A 21210-nucleotide genomic window follows, 5' to 3' on the forward strand; every position below is an offset into this window, starting at 1 on the left:
TCCTTCCATCTAGACATTATATATAGTGTTACCTGGCCTACTTAGGCTTTGTGAAGACAACTGCATTGGCTCACATAGAACTTGTAGTCCATTAAATCCCCAGTTCTTTTTTTATACAAACTGCTCTTGGAATTCAGCCTGCTTTGTTTGCTTGTTTTTGCCCTGTTTTCAGTATCTATTTGCCTTATTTCCAATACTTAAGGGGTGGACTCTACCCTGAAACTCTCATTGGCCATTGAATTATCCTCTCCTGAGTTGGGTCCATCAGCCTAGAACATGACACAAAAGAAAACCTGAGCCAAATCTGTGCTAAATCTGATCCTAAGCTAAAATAAATCTACAAACCTGGAATGATGGGGTCCCTGACCACTTTATTCATCCTGCTATTATTTATGGATACCACAATGTCAAAGAAATCAGGAACCTGTGAGTAGAGCAAATGGGAAAAAGCTGCTTTGGTGGAGAGGGCTAGAACACTAGCATAGAAGAGTTATGAGAAGGCTAGATTTGGACTTTGGAGATCTGAGTGTGAATCCCAGCTCTGCTACTGCCATTTGTAGGAATGTCACTTAACCTCTCTAAGCTACATTTCTTTATCTGAAAAGTAGAAGTGTTGGAACTATTTGTCCTTTGAGGTGCTTTCCAGTTGAAGAACCTCAGAGTTAGAAGAGGACTCTGTAAATAATGACTGCTTGTTCTGCCTTGGGATATTATGGAGGAAATATATAAGGAGCAGGGGATCTAAAGAAGAAAGAAGTGATGGAAGTGAAAGAAGAAAGAAAGGGAGGGATCTGCTTCTCATAAGCCATTTTGGCCATAGGTCAGTGTCTCATAATTCCTCAGGTCTTTCTTCCTTCAACCCCTGGAGAAAGTACAGATAGCAAGTGATTGCTATTGTTCATCCTTTGTTTTCAGAGAGGACCAATGATGATGTCTTGAGTTACACATAAATTAATTAATGCATGAATTAGATTTAAGTAAAGCAGAATTGCACAAACAGCAGGTGGTGCTGAGAAACAGACAGACAAATACACATACTTTCACAAGGCAATAGGGATGCCTGCTTCATTGTTCCTGAGGAATTTCCTTCATGTTTCGAGACCCTTCATCTACCCTACTCAAACATAGGAATAAAGGGGTAGAAAAATACCATTGCTTGGGACCAGGAACATTACAGACAGACTAATAATGACATGAAGAGGACTGAGGCCCCTTAGGAGACACAAGGTCTCTTCCAAGGCAGTATAACAGATACAGTATATGCTGTAGGATTTTGTCCTTGAACAAAGTTTGGGAGTTTGGGAGAGAGGGAAAATTTGGGCCTATATATCTAATGTTGAGTCACCTAGTTGATCCAGCTATTTATGTCCAGAGTATTTTGGCGATAGATGTCTGAGGTATAACAGGCCCTGTCTTCAAATAGTTTTCATTTTATTGGAAGAGAAGGAAACAAGAATATATAAACTTGTGTCTCTTGACTTTAATGTGTTTCCACGACATCTTGTTTTCTCATTTCATGTATATGATTGATGAGATACGTGAGTGGTTTTGTGAGGGGTCCAAACTCCTGTTTGGCATTTCAGATCTTCCACAACCTAGCTCAAGCCTACTTTCCTAGCCTTATTGTACGTGACTTTCTTTCATACGCTAGTCTATGCAGCAAAACTGGCCTTCATATTGTTTCTCACACAAAGCCCTCCGTTTCCCAACTTTATGCCTTTCTTCCAAAGCACTGCAGGTTGGACAAATGCTAAGCAGAAAGCTAAGCTAAGCTTTAAAGTACTTCCCTATTATTAGTCTGAGAGGTTATTGAATCAATATAATTAATGTAGTCTTTTCTACATTGAGAAGAAAGGAAGTTAGAAGTAAAAAGAGAAAAGAAGAAAGCATTATAGGAAAGGAATCAACCTTTCAGATCATCAGTGTCATCTCCTTTGTAAAATATAGGTAATGATATTGGGATGACTTACTGTCTAAGATCTGTTTATTTATTTGTTTTATTTAATAGTATTTTATTTTGTCCAATTATATGTAAAGATAGTTTTCAGTATTCATCTTCGTAAGATTTGCAGCTCCAAATTTTTCTCCTTCTCTTTCTTTCCTCCTTCTTCCCTTAGACAGCACGGACTCTAATATAGACTATACATGTACAATCATGTTAAACATATTAAAGCTATTACACAGAGAGGCAGGATAGGGGACCCCAAGTACACAAATTTAATAGAATCCCAAAGTTGAAAACAGCGTTAGAGAAAATCTAGTTCAACCTTCTATTTAGGTTAATATTACCCTTTGCACAACAAGTGGTCATCCACCCTCTGTTTGTCTAATGAATGAAAAGTTCACTCTCTCAGGGTGCATCCCAGCCCATTTCCAGAGAACTCAAGAGGAAATTCTTTCTTCCTTTTCCAGTTGAAAACTGCTTCCTTGTAATTTCGACCAATGACTATCCTTCAGGAAGGACATAGAGAAAATCTGGCTACTCTTTCATAGGACAGTCTTTCAAATATTTAAAAATAGCTATCATATCCCTGTTCACTTCCTCTCCTTATCCTACCTTTAAGAGGATTCCTTCAAGTGGCCTTCTTGTCACAAAGTTCTGAGAATCCTTATCATCTTGGTTAACCTCTTCTGGGACCAATTTGTCATTCTTAAAATCCCAGACATACTGCAAATGTGATCAAGGGAAAGAAGAACAATTGGTCACAGGAGGGACAAAGCTGCTGGACGAGGGTCAGACTGAAGAAGGAATGCTCTGGGCCCCAGTGACCAGAGCCGTTTTCAGTTAGCCCCTCATCCCTGACCCCATTCCTGCTTCTTTTACCCCTCAATGAACAAGGTCCCTGTTTGGAGTATTAGCACTAACCCGTCTCACTCCAGTTCTCCTTATATTTCTCCCAGCATGTTACACTCTGATCTACCAAGATACGGCCCTGTCACATCCCGGGCCAGAAGAGTTCAGCTTCACAAACACCGGTTACCTCAATGGCCAAGCCTTCTACCAATATGACAGCAAAAGCCAGAAGGCAATACCTCTGTCACCGTGGGACAAAGTAGAGGGGATGGATGACTGGGAGAAGGAGAGCCAGCTACAGAAGAGAAGGGAAGATTTTGTCTTAGAGAACATGCAAAACATCACAGACTATTACAATGATGGGAAAGGTGAGTTGATTCATCAGACCCTGGGTCTAGGGATTCACTTCCTAGGAGAGGTTTGAGGGACCAACACTCCTGGCTCCTAAACTGGGGATTTGGTTAACACCACTTTCAGAAAGGTACAAGATATGAACTTAGACCCTTTTTTGTTAACCCTTTTCGTGTCATGGATCTCTTTGGTTGAGAGACAAAGCCTATGGACACCTTCTCAAAATCATGTTTTTAAAAGCATTAAGTAAAATATATAGGATTACAAGGAAAACCAATTATATTATAGTTTTCAAAATACTTAAAAAAAACAAGTTCATGAGCTCCCCAAAGCTAGCGGGAAATCAATTGAGAATCTCTGTCCTAGAATTGTTGCCTTTCTGGAATTCGCTTCTTGTCTGGAAGCAGCCTTAGCTGCTAAACCTTTCTTAATTAATGGGTCTGGGATCCTCCAGGTGGGAGAGTAAATAAAATAGTACATTTTGGTGCACTACAGATCCTTGAACATACCTGGGACTGGGGTTTTTCCAGGATCCCATATCTTTCAGGGGCGTTTTGGCTGTCAACTTTGTGGTGATAATTTCACAAAGGGATTCTGGAAGTGTCAGTATGATGGACGAGACTTCATTGAATTCAATACCACTGAGATACCAGCTTGGATCCCTTTGGATCCTGCAGCTGAGGTGATCAAGCAAAGGTGGGAGGCAGATCCAGGTGCTGTGTATCGAGCCAAAGCCTATCTGGAGGAAGAGTGTATTGGGACACTACGAACATACCTGGAACTTGGGAAGGCTTATCTGCGCCAGCTAAGTACCTATCTCTCTTGTGTTTTTCTACAATTCAAGGGAAGAACACCACCTTAAAGACTGGGAACACTTGAAAACACTTCCAGTAGAATAGTTATGCAGGCTCCCAAAATGAAACTATGCTCATATTTTCAAATCCCCACTGGCTGCCAGTTCTTTCCTCTCCTTTCCATTTACAATAACCAGGAGACAAAGCTTCTTGAAAATGAGATATGGCTTACTCGAGCTCTCTTAAGGATTGGAATGATTGAAATATATTCCTAGCTCCTAAAGTGGAAGGCTAGAGTAGGGGTTAAGTCTTAGGGTTGGGGATTTAATCATTAGGGCTTTTTGGGAGTATAATTAAGGCTCACATATGGGCTGTTGCCCATCTGAATTTCCTGCTTATTCATGCTGTCCTTGGATGGGCAAAATATGCCTAAGGGAGCCTCTTCATGATTTGGTTCCAATCAATACAGAGAAACTAATCACTTCAGGATTGTCTGATCTGTTGAAAAGGACATAGCCAGATGTTTCCCTACTGCAGAGAATTTCTCCAGTTTCTCTCTCACACAGAATTACCCAGATGGTTATGGTATATAGTTTGAGCATAATTAATCTGGAATGATTCAACTAGGATATTGAGATTGGAACCAGAGAACCGTTTAATATGAAAACTCAAAAAGATGGTAGAAATTATCCATTTCAACCTCCTTGTTTACAACTAAAAATGTTGAGGGATAGGGAGATTAAGCATTTTAGGGAGACTAAGCAGCTACTTTGGCTACCAATTTTAAACCTGAGACCATGGAGACAGCAGCCTCAATTGTATCTGTCAGAGGAGTAGAGTAAGGGAGAGTCACCATAAGCTTTTATTACATTTCTGCTATACCAGTTTTTGTGCAAGACAAAACTAAACAGTCCCTACCACAAATGAGCATAGATTCTCAGAGGAAGATAGGTACACACAGAAGTATGTTCACATATATAGAAAATACACACATAAAGTAACTAGATACAAGGATGACCTTGAAGTACAAGACATTGTGCAGGAAGACATCATGCAGAAGGTCAGAGTTATTTTGAAAGGAACCAGGAATTCTGGGGGTACAGATAAGGAGGAAGGGCATTCCAACAATGAAATCAGCCAATACAAAGATAAGGAGACAAAGACTGGGAGCTGTGTTGTTTGTGTTTTCTTTATTTCCAAAAAGGACCAATGACAATCCTGTCTATAATGTCATGAGGAACAGCAAAAAGGCCAATATGATTAGACCATAAAATATGTGGAAAGCAATTTGCAATAAGGCTAGAGAGGAAGAAATAGGCCAAGTGGTAAAGAGCTTTAAATACCAAATAGAGACATTTATATTTAATCTGAAGGGGAACAGGGAACCAAAAGTTTTGTGATTGTGGGATTGCTTCTCAATGAGGAATGATTGAAATTTTACTCTCCAGATGGGTGGATCTCTTCTAGAACTTTGTGTCATTATGGAAAGTCAAGGCAAATCAAGGGAATGTCCCAGAACAGTCCCCACATTTGATTCTATTGCAATTGTGGGACAGAGTACTCTTTTCCGGAAAGCTCCTATTGCACAATGGGTGAAATACAAGAAAAAACAAGTGGAATCATATGATTAGGGAATAGAGTACAAACTTCAAAGTCAGGAAGACTGAGAAACAGGTTCTACCTCTGACTGACTTTTTAAGTCAACTAGGGAAAGTCCCAGAATCTCTCCGCGGCTCTGGGCAAATATCTAAGACTATATGCAAAAGAGTCACCTATCTGAATTGAGAAAGGGAATTGCCCATGCTAATAAAATCAAAGGTTTAAAGCAAAAAATAAAAGAACCATTAATTATTTGAATTAACTGGATTCCATTAGATTATTATCAACACTCTCTATAATCCTCTACACTGGATGAATTACTACATTCTGTTGGTTTTCTTTCAAATTAATACCTTGGGTACAGTTTCTTCTCTATATTAATCACCTGAGATCTAGGAACAATGGATATCTGGAAGTTACAGGGAGGCAGATTTTTGGTTCAATACAAGGAAAAATTATCTTTAAAATTGTTATTGAGCTGTTTTTCAATCTGGCTGACTCTTTGCAACTGCACTTGGATTTTTTTTTTTTTTTTTTTTTTGTAAAGATACTTTTTTTTTTTTTTTTTGACATTTCCTTCTCCAGCTTATTTTATAGATTAGGAATTGAGGCAAACGAAGTTTAAAGTGACTTGCTCACAGTTGCACAGCTAGTGTCTCACTGAACTCATGAAATTGAGTCTTCCTGACTTTAGGGTAGGCATTTTAATTCATTGTTCCACCATCTTAACAATTAGAAATATTCAAAAGATATAGAGTTCTTTATCACTATAAGTAGAGATTATGAATAACATGTCAGTCATAAAGAAGAGATTATTGTCAAGGTATTAGTTAGATCATATCATCCCTTAAGAACTAAGTGTAGAGGTCTATGGTTTTATTTTAAGTCTGATGGTTATACACCTATAGTATTATACAGTTTCACATCTTGGGTGTTAGAAGTGTGGGCCCTGCAATTGGGAAAATCCATGTAAAATTTTTTGACCCTCCTTTTGTACTAAAGAAGAAGTTTGAATTATGGTATTAAACAATAAAATATGTTGATATTATATAATTCTATCCACATGTTTTATTATTTCTGAGTTTCTAAACTTTCTATGTCATCTGCTAGCTTTTTTGTTTACTCTGTGGCTTCTGCAAAACTCCCCCCAAATTTCCATTTAATTTCTTATGCTAACAAGATATATCAAAAACCATAATGGGAAAAGTTGCAATGTGGAAGAGATAACTGTAATTATACAGGAAAGCTTCATTTTCTTTTCCTTTCAAATTTGTCTTGTACATTATTACCAAAATCATGATATTAGAATACCACTTTGAGGGGCAGCTAGATGGTGTGATGGATAGAGCACCAGCCCTGAAGTCAGGAGGACCTGAGTTCAAATCTGACCTTAAACACTTAATACTTCCTAGCTATGTGACCCTAGGCAAGTCACTTCACCCCAATTGCCTCAGCAAAACAAACAAAAAAGAACACCACTTTCATTACAAGAACTTACAAAGAACTTTTTATCATCTTAAATTCTAACTCCTCTGTTTGCCTTTCAAAACTTTAAAAGCTACAATATGACTTAATTCTCCAAATTCAATTGCTTAAACTCCATTCATTAAATCTTATTCTTGAAGACTAATCCTCAAACTCTACATTCACTAGTCAAAAAGGTATTTTCAAGGTCTTATAGTCACAACATAATCACTCTTGCTCTGGATCTCTGTCGATGTTGTTTCTCTTACCTGAAATGCCATTTTTCACTCCATTCTTTGACTTTTCTAAATGCTGCTTTATCTTTCAGGACCCATTTCAAATCCCAACTAATTGATCTAGGAATTCAACTAATCCCATTAAACCTTCCCTTTTCTGAAGTCCTTGTCATTTTTAAGCTTAACACTATACAATAGTCTTCTGATTGTTTCTTGAATGTGAGTGATCAAATCTTTTATTTTCCCATATTCACTGTAGTGCCCAGAAAAGTACTGGGGAGAATCAATAAATGTCTGCACATTCATTGATAATAAACTTTAGAAAGATGGAATAACCGTGGATTGGTGCGGGGGAAAAAGATACAGATAGAGAATATTCTCCGTGATGTATTTTCAGTGAAAGCAATGAATTAGTTTGACTATTGTATAGAGAGTTAGTGTGGAAAGTAGTGAAAAAGAATTTTGAGAAGGAACAACACTTGGAGGTTGTTAGATGGTGGTAGAACAATGATGAAGAAGCTGAGAAATTGGAATTACATGTGGTGAGTAGTGAAGAATTATTGGTAGACTTCATGGAAGGGGTGACAGACTTGAAGAAAAAGAGCAGTAGAACTTTAGAAGTAGATAAATCACCAGAGTGGTCAGCCTGGAGAAGAGAGGCAATTCTTTTTCCTCTGATATAAGGATCTCCTTACTTCATTCCTTATTTACCTTTAATTCCCAACTAAATCCCATCTTCTACAGGAAGCTTTCTCCAACTTCTCTTAATTATACATGCTTTCTTTCTTAATTATACATGCTTTCTTTCCCTCTTAATTATTTCCTATTAGTTTACTATGTACACATTTACATTCAGTTTATCTCCCCTAATACATTGTAAGCTCCTTGAGGGAAAGGACTGTTTTTGCCTCTTATTGTATCCCCAATTCTTAGCAAAATCTTTCTTATACAGTAATAATTTAATTGGTAGGACTGAGATTTTAGAAGATTCATGATAATTCTTTTAATGGGTCTAGGAAGAAATCTGGGAGTGTTGAATAAGTGGGTAAGGTAGATCTAAAATTCTACTATTCATGCTACCTGTTCCATTCTTTTATAGTTACCCCCAAGGTGAATCTCAGCCATTACTCAGCTCCTGGAGGAAACTTGGTTTTGGAGTGCCTGGCCTATGACTTTTATCCAAGAGAAATTGAATTGCATTGGCTTCAGGATGGAAAAATCCAGAAGAAAGAAGTTGGACAAATCCAGATCATTGGAAATGGCACATATCAGGTCTCAATAACTGTTAACGTACCTTTGCTAAAGAAAAAAAGTTATTCCTGTCATGTGGTTCATAAAAGCTTGCCTGAGGCCTTTATTGTGGCCTGGGATGAGGAATAAGAGAGTCAGAGATTGACAGGGCCTTACAGATTCAGTTCCATCACTCTATCAACCAAGATGGGAGAGAGAAGCTGGAAGGACCTTAATCACAACCACTCCCACATCACCATCATTCCATTCAACAGTTTGGAGGTCTGGAAAAGAGAATTAAATATACCTAGGCTTTCCCTGTCAATACTTACAATAGGAGACAAACAACATTAAGGTGAAGAAATAAAAATCAGTGTATAACAAAGAAAATTGTGTAAATCAGTTTTGAGGGGAAGTCCTGAACTATGGTTTCATTTTATCTCAGTGAGGAAACTTCCCCCAACAATATAACTTACTGTAATTAAATTTCAATACTTAAGATGACTCAGTGAAGCACTGAGGAGTTAAGTAAGTTGCCCAAAAATCACACAGTTCTGGTAAGGGCACAACCTTCAACCCAGGTCTTCTTGACCCTGAGTCCAACTCTGTGTCGCCTAATGCACATTATTTCTCAATAAATACGTAGCACACATACATCACACATATAAATGATAAACATAAATACATACATGCATGCACACATTTATGTTGTGGTTAATTGGAATGTGAGGGAAGAATGTAGGATTACTGTGGAAGGCAACAATGGGCTGAAGGCAGTTTAAGAAATTCCAATTGCATATATGCCATAGCTGGGAAAGTAACTTATTCATCCTGATGCAAGCAGCAAAGTATTGAAAAGGGTGGGATTCAAGAGCAATAGGAATGACAGAGGATGGAAGAATGGTTGCAGGTACCTGCAGACCAAAGGAAGATGGTAGGTGACAGAAGGATAACAAAGAATGACACAGTAGATAAAATGCTCCTGAGAGATAAGAATGTGACCCAAGCAGGGCATGGGCATCAAGTGGGAACACTTGGATCTTGCTTGTCCAAACTCAAGAGAAGATTAATGGAGCTGGGGCTGAAGAAGAAACAAGTGGAGAGAGCACCAATCCTCCAAAACACTTCCCTTTAGCCTTCCAAAAATTCTCCCCTCATTTGACAGTCAAGGGAAGGCTTCCCAACCCCTTACTAACTTTGCCTCAAGTAAATAAATGCATTTTCAAAGAACCCTAATTTGAATTTTATATTATTCTGTAATATGGTTCTTCTGCCTAGATGAAGGTCACTACTAAGTCTTGGGACCCATGTCCTATCTCCCCAAACTTTAGTCTTGTGCCTTTTCCTTTCCTCCTTGTAGGTCTTAATATGGGGGTCCATGGATCTCTAAGGATCCTGTGGCTAGACATTAGGGGTTCCATGAACTTGGATGGGGTAAATTTTATTTTCACTAACTTCTAATTTAAATTTCGTATTTCTGTCAATTATGGGGGTAGTTAACAATAATTCTGAAAAGGATTCCATAGACTTCAGCAGATCACTTATAGGGTCCACATATAAAAAAACATAAAGAACTTTGGCTTTAGCTGGTATTTGCTTCTACTGATTCAGCTACCATATCTATGCTAATAGCTCCCAGATTTTCTCCTGAGTTCTTTCCAGTCTCACACCATCAACTGTCTATTGGACATTTCCAGCTGGAAGTCCTGCAGGATACCCTTTTGCCTAGCCAGGTTACTGCCGGTAGACATATAACTCCTGGAGGAAAAAAAAACAAAATAAATTCCCTATGGGGGCAATTAGTAGTGGAAGAGTACCAGCCCTGAAGTCAGGAGGACCTGAGTTCAAATGTGACCTCAGACACTTAACACTTCCTAGCTATGTGAGCCTGGACAAGTAACTTAACCTCAATTGCCTCAGCAAAAAACAAACAAAAAAAAGTTCCCTATGGACAAAAATGTTTACAACGACAATTTTTGCACTAGCAAAGAACTAGAAACAAGAAAAGTAGATGCAATATGGAGAAAATTAGATTCATGCCAATAGTTCATTTCTTCTTATATACAGATAACTCCAAAAGAATACGTGGCATAGATATAAAAAGTAATTTTATAAACAAATTAGAGAAACATGAAATAAAATTGCAAGATTTATGGCAGAGCTGAAACTGAGTGGATATACAATCAGGGCTGCTCAAAATCAAGGAAGTTCTTTTTCTCTGTAGCTGTGATGAGGCAGAACAAATCTGGTCCCAAAAGTCATGTGGTCATGTGGGGAAGATGTAGCATCCTTGTTTCCCTTGCTTAAGGTATCTATGAATATATGACCACTCTTGTGTTTTGTGATTTTTCTTTATTTTTTTCTGATCTCAGAACAAAAAAAGTATTTTAAAATGGTAATCTTCTGAGTCTGGGTGAACCAGAAGTCCCATTAGCAGCAACCTTAATTGTAGCAGCAACAATAGGTTTTAGAGTAGTAGCTTGATATAGTGAAAGAGGTTGTAGAAGGAAGCAAAAAGACTGTCATAAAGACATTAAAAGCTTCAGTGATTATGACCCTTTTAAGAGTCACAGAAAAAAGTGCTAGTTCTGAATTTCACAAGACTTTGATACTCAGGGTCAAGCAGAGAGGTATACCCAAATGAAACTTCATGAGGACATTATACATGAAGAAAAAGACATCTAGCAATCAAAAATATGAAAATTCCTTTTGACACAAGTGTTTTCTACTTATGTGCTTCCTGACTCGGAGACCAATTTTCTATTACTTACTAAACATGGATTTTCAATAGAAGCATTACTAAAAAGTCACTATAAACAGGTTGTGGCTAATTAGAATATGAGGTATGTAATCATACTGATCAACTAGGAAAACATTCTGAAAAGAGTAGGATTCCAGAGGTTTTAGGAATAATAGAATAAATATAAGGGAAGGCTTTTAGATACCTGAAAACCATGTGCCTGAATCACAAGAGGGGAAATAGAAGATGATATGTCCTGTGGGACATGGATAATATGGAATGTCTTACTCTTGCTCATCCCAATCCTAAAATGAATAAGTTGTGATATAAAAAAGGTCAAGAGTGCTAAGATTGATAGGCAATAGAGTAGTGGGTGAGGTGGATAAAAAAACACATGACTAAGGACAGGGTGGAAAGAAAGAACAAAAGTATATGCATGGGAGGAAATAGAATGAAGGGAAATAGAGATCTGGTAATCATAACTATGAATGTGAATGGGATGAATTCTCCCATAAAATGGAAGCAAATAGCAGAGTGGATTAAAAAACAAAAAACACATTTGATACAGATAGACACATAGAATAAAAGTAAAAGGCTGGAACAGAATTTATTATTCTTCAGCTGAAGGAAGTAAAGCAGGGGATAGAATTCTAATCTAGGATAAAGTAAAAGTTAAAAAAAAAGATCTTATTTAAAAAGATAAGGAAAGTACATCTTGATAAAGAGTACTGTAAATAATGAAGAAGTAACAATACTAAATATGCATGCATTAAGTGGTAGAGCAGGCAAAATCCTAAAGATTTTAAACTAGTTACAAGAAGAAATAGACAGCAAAACTATTCTAGTAGGGGACCTCAACCTTTCCCTTTCAGAATCAGACAACTCTAATCACAAAATAAACAAGAAAGAAATTAGGGAGTTAATAGGATCCTAGAAAACCTAGATATAATAGATCTCTGGAGAAAATTGAACAGTGACAGAAAGGAATACACCTTTTTCTTGGCAGTATATGGCACCTATACAAAAATTGACCATATATTAATGTATAAAAACCTCACAATCAAATACAGAAAGGCAGACATAGTAAATGTTTCCTTTTCAGATCACAATACAATAAAAAATTATATTCAATAAAGGAGCAGGGAAAGATAGACTAAAAACCAATTGGAAATTAAATAATCTAATTCTAAAGAATGAGTGGGTCAAACAACAAATTGCAAAAACAATCCATAATTTCTTTCAAGAAAATGACAATAATGAGACAACATATCAAAACTTGTGGGATACAGCCAAAGAAGTTCAGAGGAGAAATTTTATATCTTTAGATAGCTACATGAGAAAGAGGAGATCAGTGAATTAGGCATGTAATTAAAAAAGCTAGAAAAAGAACAAATTAACCCCCTAGTAAATACCAAATTAGAAATTCTGAAACTCAAAAGAGAGATTAATAAAATAGTAACTAAGAAAACTATTAAACTAATAAATAAAACTAAGAGTTGGTCTTATGAAAAACCAACAAAATAGATGAATCTTTGGTTAATTTGATCATAATTCATGCTGGTGATTTGTTTTTTTTTTTTTTTCTTTCCTTCTAATTTGATCATAAGGAGGAAAGAAAAAAAAAAAAAACAAATCACCAGCATCAAAAATGAAAAAGGATGAATTTACCACCAATGAAAAAGAAATTAAAGTAATAATTAGGAGCTATTTTGCCCAACTGTATGGCAGCAAGTCTGACAATCTAATTGAAATGGATATTTACAAAAATATAAATTGTCCAGGTTAACAGAAGTGGAAATAAATTACTTAAATAATCCCATTTTTTTTAAAAAAGAAATTGAACAAGTAATTAATGAACTCCCTTTAAAAAAAATCTCTATGGCCAGATGGATTCACAAGTGAATTCTATCAAACATTTAAAGAACAATTAATTTCAATACTATGTAAACTATTTGCAAAAATAGATAAGGAAGGAGTACTGCCATATTCCTTCTATAACACAAATATGCTACTGATACCTAAACCAGGAAGATCCAAAACAGAGAAAGAAAATTATAGGCAAATCTCTCTAATGAATATCGATGCAAAAATTTTAAATAAAATATTAGCAAAGAGGTTACAGCAACTTATCAGCAGGATGATACACTATGACCAAGTGAGATTTATAGGAATATAGGACTGGTTCAGTATCAGAAAAACTATTACTATAATTGACCATATTAATAACAAAACCAACAGAAATCATATGATAATCTAAATAGATGCAAAAAAAAAGCTTTTGACAAAAAAAAGCACTCATTTCTATTAAAAAACACTAGAGAGCATAGGGATAAAGAGCTGAGCGTTCCTTAAAATAATAAGCAGTATCTATCTAAAACCTACAGCAAGCATTATTTGTAATGGAGAAAAACTGGGGACGCATTCCCAATAAGATCAGGTGTGAAACAAGGATGCTCATTATTACCACTATTGTTCAACATTGTACTAGAAATGTTGGCTTTAGCAACAAGAAAAGAAAAGAAATTAAAGGAAGTAAAATAAGCAATGAGGAAATAAAACATTTCATTGCAGATGACATGATGATATACTTAGAGAATTCTAGAAAATCACCCCAAAACCTACTCAAAACAATTCACAGCTTTAGCAACATTGCAGGATATAAAATAAACCTATATAAATCATTAGCATTTCTATATATTATTGACAAAACCCATCAGAAAGAAATAGAGAAATTCCATTTAAAATTATTGTAGACAAAATAAAATACTTGGGAGTCTATCTGCCCTAGACAAACCCAAGAACTATATGAACACAATTATAAAACACTTCTCACAGAAATAAAGTCAGATCTAAACAATTGGGAAAATATTAATTGTTCAGAGCTAGACTGAGCTAATATAATAAAGATGACAATTCTGCCCAAACTGGTCTACTTGTTCAGTGCCATACTAATCAAATTGCCAAAACATTTTATAGAACTAGAAAAATAATAACAAAATTCATCTGGAAGAACAAAAGGTCAAGAATATCAAGGGAATTAATGAAAAAATATAAAGTATGGTGGCTTAGCTGTACCAAACCTAAAACTATATTATAACACAGCAGTTATCAAAACCATTTGGTACAGGCTAAGAAATAGAGTGGTGGATCAGTAGAATGGATTATATACACATGACACAATAATCAAGGCCTATAGCAAACTAGTATTTGATAAACCCCTAAACTCCAGTTTCTGGAATAAGAACTCAATATTTGACAAAAATTGTTGGGAAAACTGAAAATTAATATGTCAGAAACTTGGCATAAACGTACATCTCATACCCAATACCACAATAAGGTCAAAATGGATACATGATTTGGGCATAAAGGATGATACCATATCAGACCTTTGGAGAAAGGAGGAATTTATGATCAAAGAAGAACTAGAAAATATGAAAGGTAAAATGGATAACTTTGATTACATTAAATTTAAAAGATTTTGCACAAACAAAACCAACAGTAACAAGATTAAAAGGGAAATGCAGAGTTGGGAAAAGATCTTTACAGCCAATATTTCTGAAAAAGGTCTTATTTCTAAAAAATATAAAGAATCATGTGAAATTTATAATACAAGTCATTCCACAATTGATAAATGGTCAAAGAATATGAACAGACAATTGTCAGATGAAGGAACTGAAGGCATTTCTAATCAGATGAAAAGGTGCTCTAAATCACTATTGATCAGAGAAATGCAAATTAAGACAACTCTGAAGTACCACTACACACCTCTCAGATTGGCTAAGATGACAGGAAATGATAATGGTAAGTGTTTGAAGAGATGTGGGAAAACTGGGACACTAATACATTGTTAGTGGAGTTGTGAAATGATCCAACCATTCTGGAGAGCAACCTGGAACTATATCTAAAGAGCTACAAAACTGTGCATACCCTTTGATCCAGCAGTGCCATTACTGGGTCTGTAATCATAAAGGCGGGAAAAGGAAAAATAATGAATAAGCTGATTTTAGAAAGGCCTGGAAAGATTTTCATGAACTGATGCTGAGTGAAATAAGCAGAATCAGGAATACGTTATGCATAATAACTGCAAGTATGTGTGATGAACAACTGTGAAAGACTTGGTTCTTCTCAATAATTCAGTGATCCAAAGCAATCCCAAAAGATTTTGGACAGAAAATGCAATCTGCATTCAGAAAAAGAACTAACGAAACTGAATGTAAATCAACACATGCTCTGTTCACTTCTTTTTTCTGTTTTTTTTTTTAATCTTTCCAATGGTTTTTCCCTTTTGCTGTGATTTTTCTCTGCCAACATGATTCATAAAGCAATGTGTGTTAAAAATAAATTTTTTTAAAATGCTGAGATGCCTCTCCTTTCTGGCTTCATCTCCTCACCCTCATTCAGGCCTTCTTTATTTCTCACCTAGACTATTGAAATAACCTTTTCTTGGTTTCTCTGCCCCAGCTCACTCTTTATTCCAGAGCATCATATGCTCAGCTGCCAAAGTGATTTTTCTAACATATAGGTTTATCCAGCATACTCCCCTTTCTAAATGTGCTGCAATGGCTCCCCAGTGCCTACAGAATGAAACATAAAGACCTCTGCTTGATTTTAAACCTCTTCACAATCTACCCCTTTCCTACAATTCCATTCTTCTTCACATTTAGCTTCCTTCAATATTCTGATTCAGCTACACATATAATCCTCCCCTATCCCAATTCCTAGCACTTTCACTGGCTAATTCTGTTATATTCTTGGCTCTTATCATACTGTCTTTATTGCTTTAATTAATTTTTCCCTTCCTCTTTGACTCTCCATGGTCCTATTTGGTGTTTTCTTGGCAAAAATACTGGAGTGGTTTGCCATTTCCAACAGGGTTAAGAGACTTAAGGGTCACATAGCTAGAATCTGAGACCTGATTTGCATTCAGAAAAATGAGTTTTCCTGATATGTGGCCCAGCACTCTATTTATTGTACCACCTTGCTGCCCCTAGTATAATACCTGGCTATGAATTAAATACTTAATACATAATTTTCGATTTAATAATCGACAGATTGGAAGAACAAGAGAATGCTTCCCAAAAATCCCCCCCACCCCAATAATTTTTACATTTCTTTATTGTTAAGCTTTTATCCTCCTCTATGATACCATATTCAGGACAGGGGGCAGAGAAACCAGGCTACTGTATAAAGCATAACAGACAAAGGGACACAAGAAGGGACAATTTTCAATAAGACTTTTGGTCTTTTTCTTGGTTCTTTTCCTACATATATGATCCCTGATGCTTTTTCTCCTTTACTGCTTTATCAGTCATATGTATCCATACCCCATTCAGGGTTGTCCTCTAATCAAAATTTATTCTTGGACCTTCATCTTTTCTCCCTCAAAGTGGCCTCATCAACTCCCAGGAATTTAACCCTCATCAGTTTACAGATAACTGCCAGATTTATATTTCCAGGCTTAGTCTTTCTCTTGAACTCCATTTATTCAGGCAGTCAGAATATCAGAGGATATTCTTTGACCAAATCATACTCCTCATAAGCATATACCTCAAGTAAGGAAAAAGACAGAAGGAAAGAATCCCTCAAATAAATCATCAGCATTTCTATATAATACCAACAAAGTCCACCAGCAATAGACAGAAAAATTCCATTTAAAATAACTGTACACTATATAAAATATTTGGGAGTCTGCCTGCTGAGACAAACCCAGGAGCCATATGAACACAATTATAATACACTTTTCACACAAATAAAGTGAGATCTAAAAAATTGGAAAAATATTAATTTCTCATGATCAGATTGAGCCAATATAATAAAAATGATCATTCTACCTAAATTATTCAGTGCCATACAAAACTACCAAAAATTATTTTATAAAGTTAGAAAAAAGAGAAACAAAATTCATCTGGAAGAACAAAAGATCAAGGATATCAAGAGAATCAATGAAAAAAAAAAGTGAAGAAAGGTAGTTTAGTCATCCCAGATCTCAAATTGTATTGGTAAATGGAAATTATCAAAACAATTTGGTACAAGCTAAAAAGTAGAGAGAGAGATCAATGGAATAGATTAGGTATACATTACATCATAGTAAGACACCATAGTAACCTAGTACATGATTTAAAAAACAACAATAACAACAAAAAGCATCCAAATTTTTGGAACAAAAACTCATTATTTGACAAAAACCACTGGGGAAATTGGAAAACAATGTGGTAGAAACTAGGAATAGATTTCATACCATATACCAAGATAAGGACAAAATGGGTACATGATTGACACATAAAGAATGATACCATAAACGAATTTGGAAAGAATGGAATAGTTTTTTAGAAAAGGTAAGAATTCAGGACCAAAGAAAATATAGAGACATTATAAAATATTAAATAGATAATTTTGATTATATAAAATTAAAAAGGTTTTATACAAACAAAACCAATGCAATCAAAATTAAAAAGAAAGCAGAAAACTGGGGAAGGGGAATGAATTTGCAATAAGAGGGACTTTAAAAAATATCATAAGAAGCATTTATTTAAAACCAGAACTAAGAACCATATTCAATACAGATACAATAGAACATCCTCCAACTGATGAAAGAGGGAAGCAAGGATACCCACTTTTCCCACTATAATTTGATATAGTTCTAGAGATGCTAGGAACAACAAGACAAGAGAAATAAATTAAAGGAATAAAGATAGGTAAAGAGGAGATAAAACTGTTGGCTGATGATAGGATGGTTTATTTGGAAAATTGTAGGAAATCAGCAAAGATACATTCCAAAAAAATTTCCTCAGCATTTCTACATCATAATAACAAAATACAAGAAACAGTAATAAGAAGAGAAATTCCAATTCAAATAACTACAAAATACATAAAATATTTGGAGATCAATTTCCCAAAGCATACAAAAGGCTTATATAGAATCAATTATGAAGTGGTCCTTGTAGAAATAAAGAATAACAAAGATTAGTGTAGGAATATTTAGTGTTCAAGACCAGGTCATACTAAAATAATAAAAATGACCGTACCACCAAAATTAATTTATATCTTTAATGCTATATCAATTCAATTATCAAAAAAAAACTTTACAGAATTTGATAAAATAAAAACAAAATTTATTTGGAAAGATAAAAGATCTAGAATATCAAGGGGAAATGATAAGAAGAAATAAGGACAAAATAAGGACTTCCAGACCTTAAACTATAAAACAACAATCATAAAAACCATCTGGTATAGGCTGAGGAATAGAAAGATAGATCAATGAAACAAATTAGACAAATTAGACAATTGAATTAGATAATCTAATGTTTTATAAAGTGGAAAATATAAAATCCTTAGAAAAAATTCTATTTGATAAAAACTTTTGGGTAAAATAAAAAGCAGTTTAGCAGACGTAAGGCTTAGGCAAATACTTTACACTAAATTCTACAATACATTCTAGGATATGCACAATTTTAATGTTAAAGATTATACTATAAAAAATTAGAAGACAAACAGATCAAATAATTCACCCAACTATTGTCTATTTTCTTTCTTTCGTTTTTGCAAGGCAATTGAGGTTAAGTAACTTGCCCAGGGACACTCAGCTTTAAGTATTAAGTGTCTGACAACAGATTGGAATTCAGGTCTTTCTGACTCAAGGATTTATGCTCTTCCCACTATACCATCTAGCTGACCCTAGGAGATATTTTCTTAACCAGATAAAAAAAATAGCAGCAGTTACAGAGATAACTGATAAATTGAAACTGAAAAGCTTCTGCACAGCAAAAAAAAAATAATACAGTTGGATGAGAGGGAAAAATAGTTGAAAGGAAAAAAAAACTTTATATTTGTATTCTCTGATGTGGGATTAATAACAAAGATATATAGATGATACACACATACAACATATATATGTATATGTGTGTGTATGTGTGTGTATAAAACTAACAACCATATAGTCAAAGAATATAGATGAACATTTCTCAGAAGAATTTCAAAGTATTAAATAAAATAAAATATGCTCCAAATTCTGAATAACTAGAGAATTAAAAATCAAACAAGTCTGAATTTTCACATTGCAAATTGGCAAAAAAAAAAAAAACCATAAAAATGGCAACAGTAAATGTTGGAGAGGTTGTAAAAGCATAGGCACAGTGATTATTGGTGAAACTGTGAAATTGGACAATTCTTTTGGCGAGCGATCTAAAATTATACAATTAAAGCGACTAAAAATGTCTAAATCCTTAAACAGATAATTTTCAATTAAATTAGAATTCAATTAATTCTATAAATTCAATTAGATTCAATCCAATTCATTTAGAAATTAAAGCAATTTCTGGTCATATAAAAAAATGCTCTAAATCACTATTGATTAGAGAAATGTAAATCAAGACAATTCTGAAGTACCACTTCACATCTCTCAGATGAACTAAAATGACAGGAAAAGGTAATGCAGAATGTTGGAGGGGACATGGGAAAATTGGGACACTAATACATTGTTGGTGGAGTTATGAACTGATCCAAGCATTCTGGAAAGTAATTTGAAAGTATGCCCAAAGGGCTATCTAACTGTGCATACCCTTGATCCAGCAATGTTTCTACTGGGTTTATAGCCCAAAGAAATCTTTTTTTTTTTTTTTTAATTTTTATTTAATGATTACTTTATATTGACAGATCCATGCCAGGGTAACTTTTTTTTTACAACATTATCCCTTGCACTCGTTTCTTTTCCGATTTTTTTCCCCTCCCTCCCTCCACCCCCTCCCCTAGATGACAAGCAGTCCTTTATATGTTGGATATGTTGCAGTATATCCTAGATACAATATATGTTTGCAGAACCGAACAGTTCTCTTGTTGCATAGGGAGAATTGGATTCAGAAGGTATAAATAACCCGGGAAGAAAAACAAAAATGCAGATAGTTCACATTCGTTTCCCAGTGTTCTTTCTTTGGGTGTAGCTGCTTTTGTCCGTCATTTATCAATTGAAACTCAGTTAGGTCTCTTTGTCAAAGAAATCCACTTCCATCAAAATATATCCTCATACAATATCGTTGTCGAAGTGTATAATGATCTCCTGGTTCTGCTCATGTCACTTAGCATCAGTTCATGTAAGTCTCGCCAGTCCTCTCTGTATTCATCCTGCTGGTCATTTCTTACAGAACAATAATATTCCATAACATTCATATACCACAATTTACCCAGCCATTCTCCAATTGATGGGCATCCATTCATTTTCCAGTTTCTAGTCACTACAAATAGGGCTGCTACAAACATTTTGGCACATACAGGTCCCTTTCCCTTCTTTAGTATTTCTTTGGGATATAAGCCCAATAGAAACACTGCTGGATCAAAGGGTATGCACACCAAAGAAATCTTAAAGGAGGGAAATGGACCCATATGTGCAAAATGTTTGTGGCAGACCTTTTTGTAGTGGTAAGGAACATCCATTTGAGTGGATGTCCATCAATTGGAAAATGGCTGAATAAGTTATAGTGTGTGATTATAAGGGAATATTTCTATTTCATAAGAAATAATGAGCATGATGCTTTCAGAAAAGCTTAGAGAGACTTACATGAATTGATGCTAAGTGAAATGAATAGAACTAAGAGAATATTATACAAAGAAACAGGAAGATTATGTGATGATCATCTCTGATAGACTTGGCTCCTTTCAACAATGAATTGATTCAGGCCAATTCCAATAGATTTGTGATGGAAAGAGCCATGCACATCCAGAGAGAGGACTATGGGGACTAAATGTGGACCACAACATAGTATTTTCACCTTTTGTTGTTGTTGCTATTTGTTTGCTTTTTTTTTCTTTCTCATTTTTCCCCTTTTGATCTGATTTGTCTTGTGTAGCATGAAAAATGTAGAAATATGTTAAGAAGAATCTTACATTTACCTACATTGGATTACTTGCTGCCTAGGGGAAGAGCAGGTGAGAAGGAAGAGAAAAATGTGAAACACAAGATTTTGCAGGGGTGAGTGTTCAAAATTATCTTTGAATTTATTTTGAAAAATA

The 21210-nt window shown here is 35.2% G+C and overlaps 3 protein-coding genes across 4 annotated transcripts in view; 2 read left to right on the forward strand and 1 right to left on the reverse strand.

The window, feature by feature from the left end:
* LOC127549414 (uncharacterized) overlaps nucleotides 1-21210 on the forward strand; it is a 254813-nt gene that overhangs the window by 119813 nt on the left and 113790 nt on the right. The gene's annotated exons all lie outside the window — the stretch shown is intronic.
* The window catches only part of KCNK13 (potassium two pore domain channel subfamily K member 13), a 174988-nt gene that overhangs the window by 63495 nt on the left and 90283 nt on the right, over nucleotides 1-21210 (reverse strand). The gene's annotated exons all lie outside the window — the stretch shown is intronic.
* Nucleotides 284-9698, forward strand: LOC127549417 (zinc-alpha-2-glycoprotein-like). Its single transcript, XM_051977419.1, has 4 exons — nucleotides 284-426; nucleotides 2902-3162; nucleotides 3676-3954; nucleotides 8338-9698. Exons 1-4 carry the CDS (start codon nucleotides 351-353, stop codon nucleotides 8616-8618), a joined length of 897 nt encoding a protein of 298 aa, XP_051833379.1. The 5' UTR covers nucleotides 284-350; the 3' UTR covers nucleotides 8619-9698.

This window comes from Antechinus flavipes, chromosome 2, assembly GCF_016432865.1.
Source record: "Antechinus flavipes isolate AdamAnt ecotype Samford, QLD, Australia chromosome 2, AdamAnt_v2, whole genome shotgun sequence".
In the NCBI taxonomy this organism is placed as follows: Eukaryota; Metazoa; Chordata; class Mammalia; order Dasyuromorphia; family Dasyuridae; genus Antechinus; species Antechinus flavipes.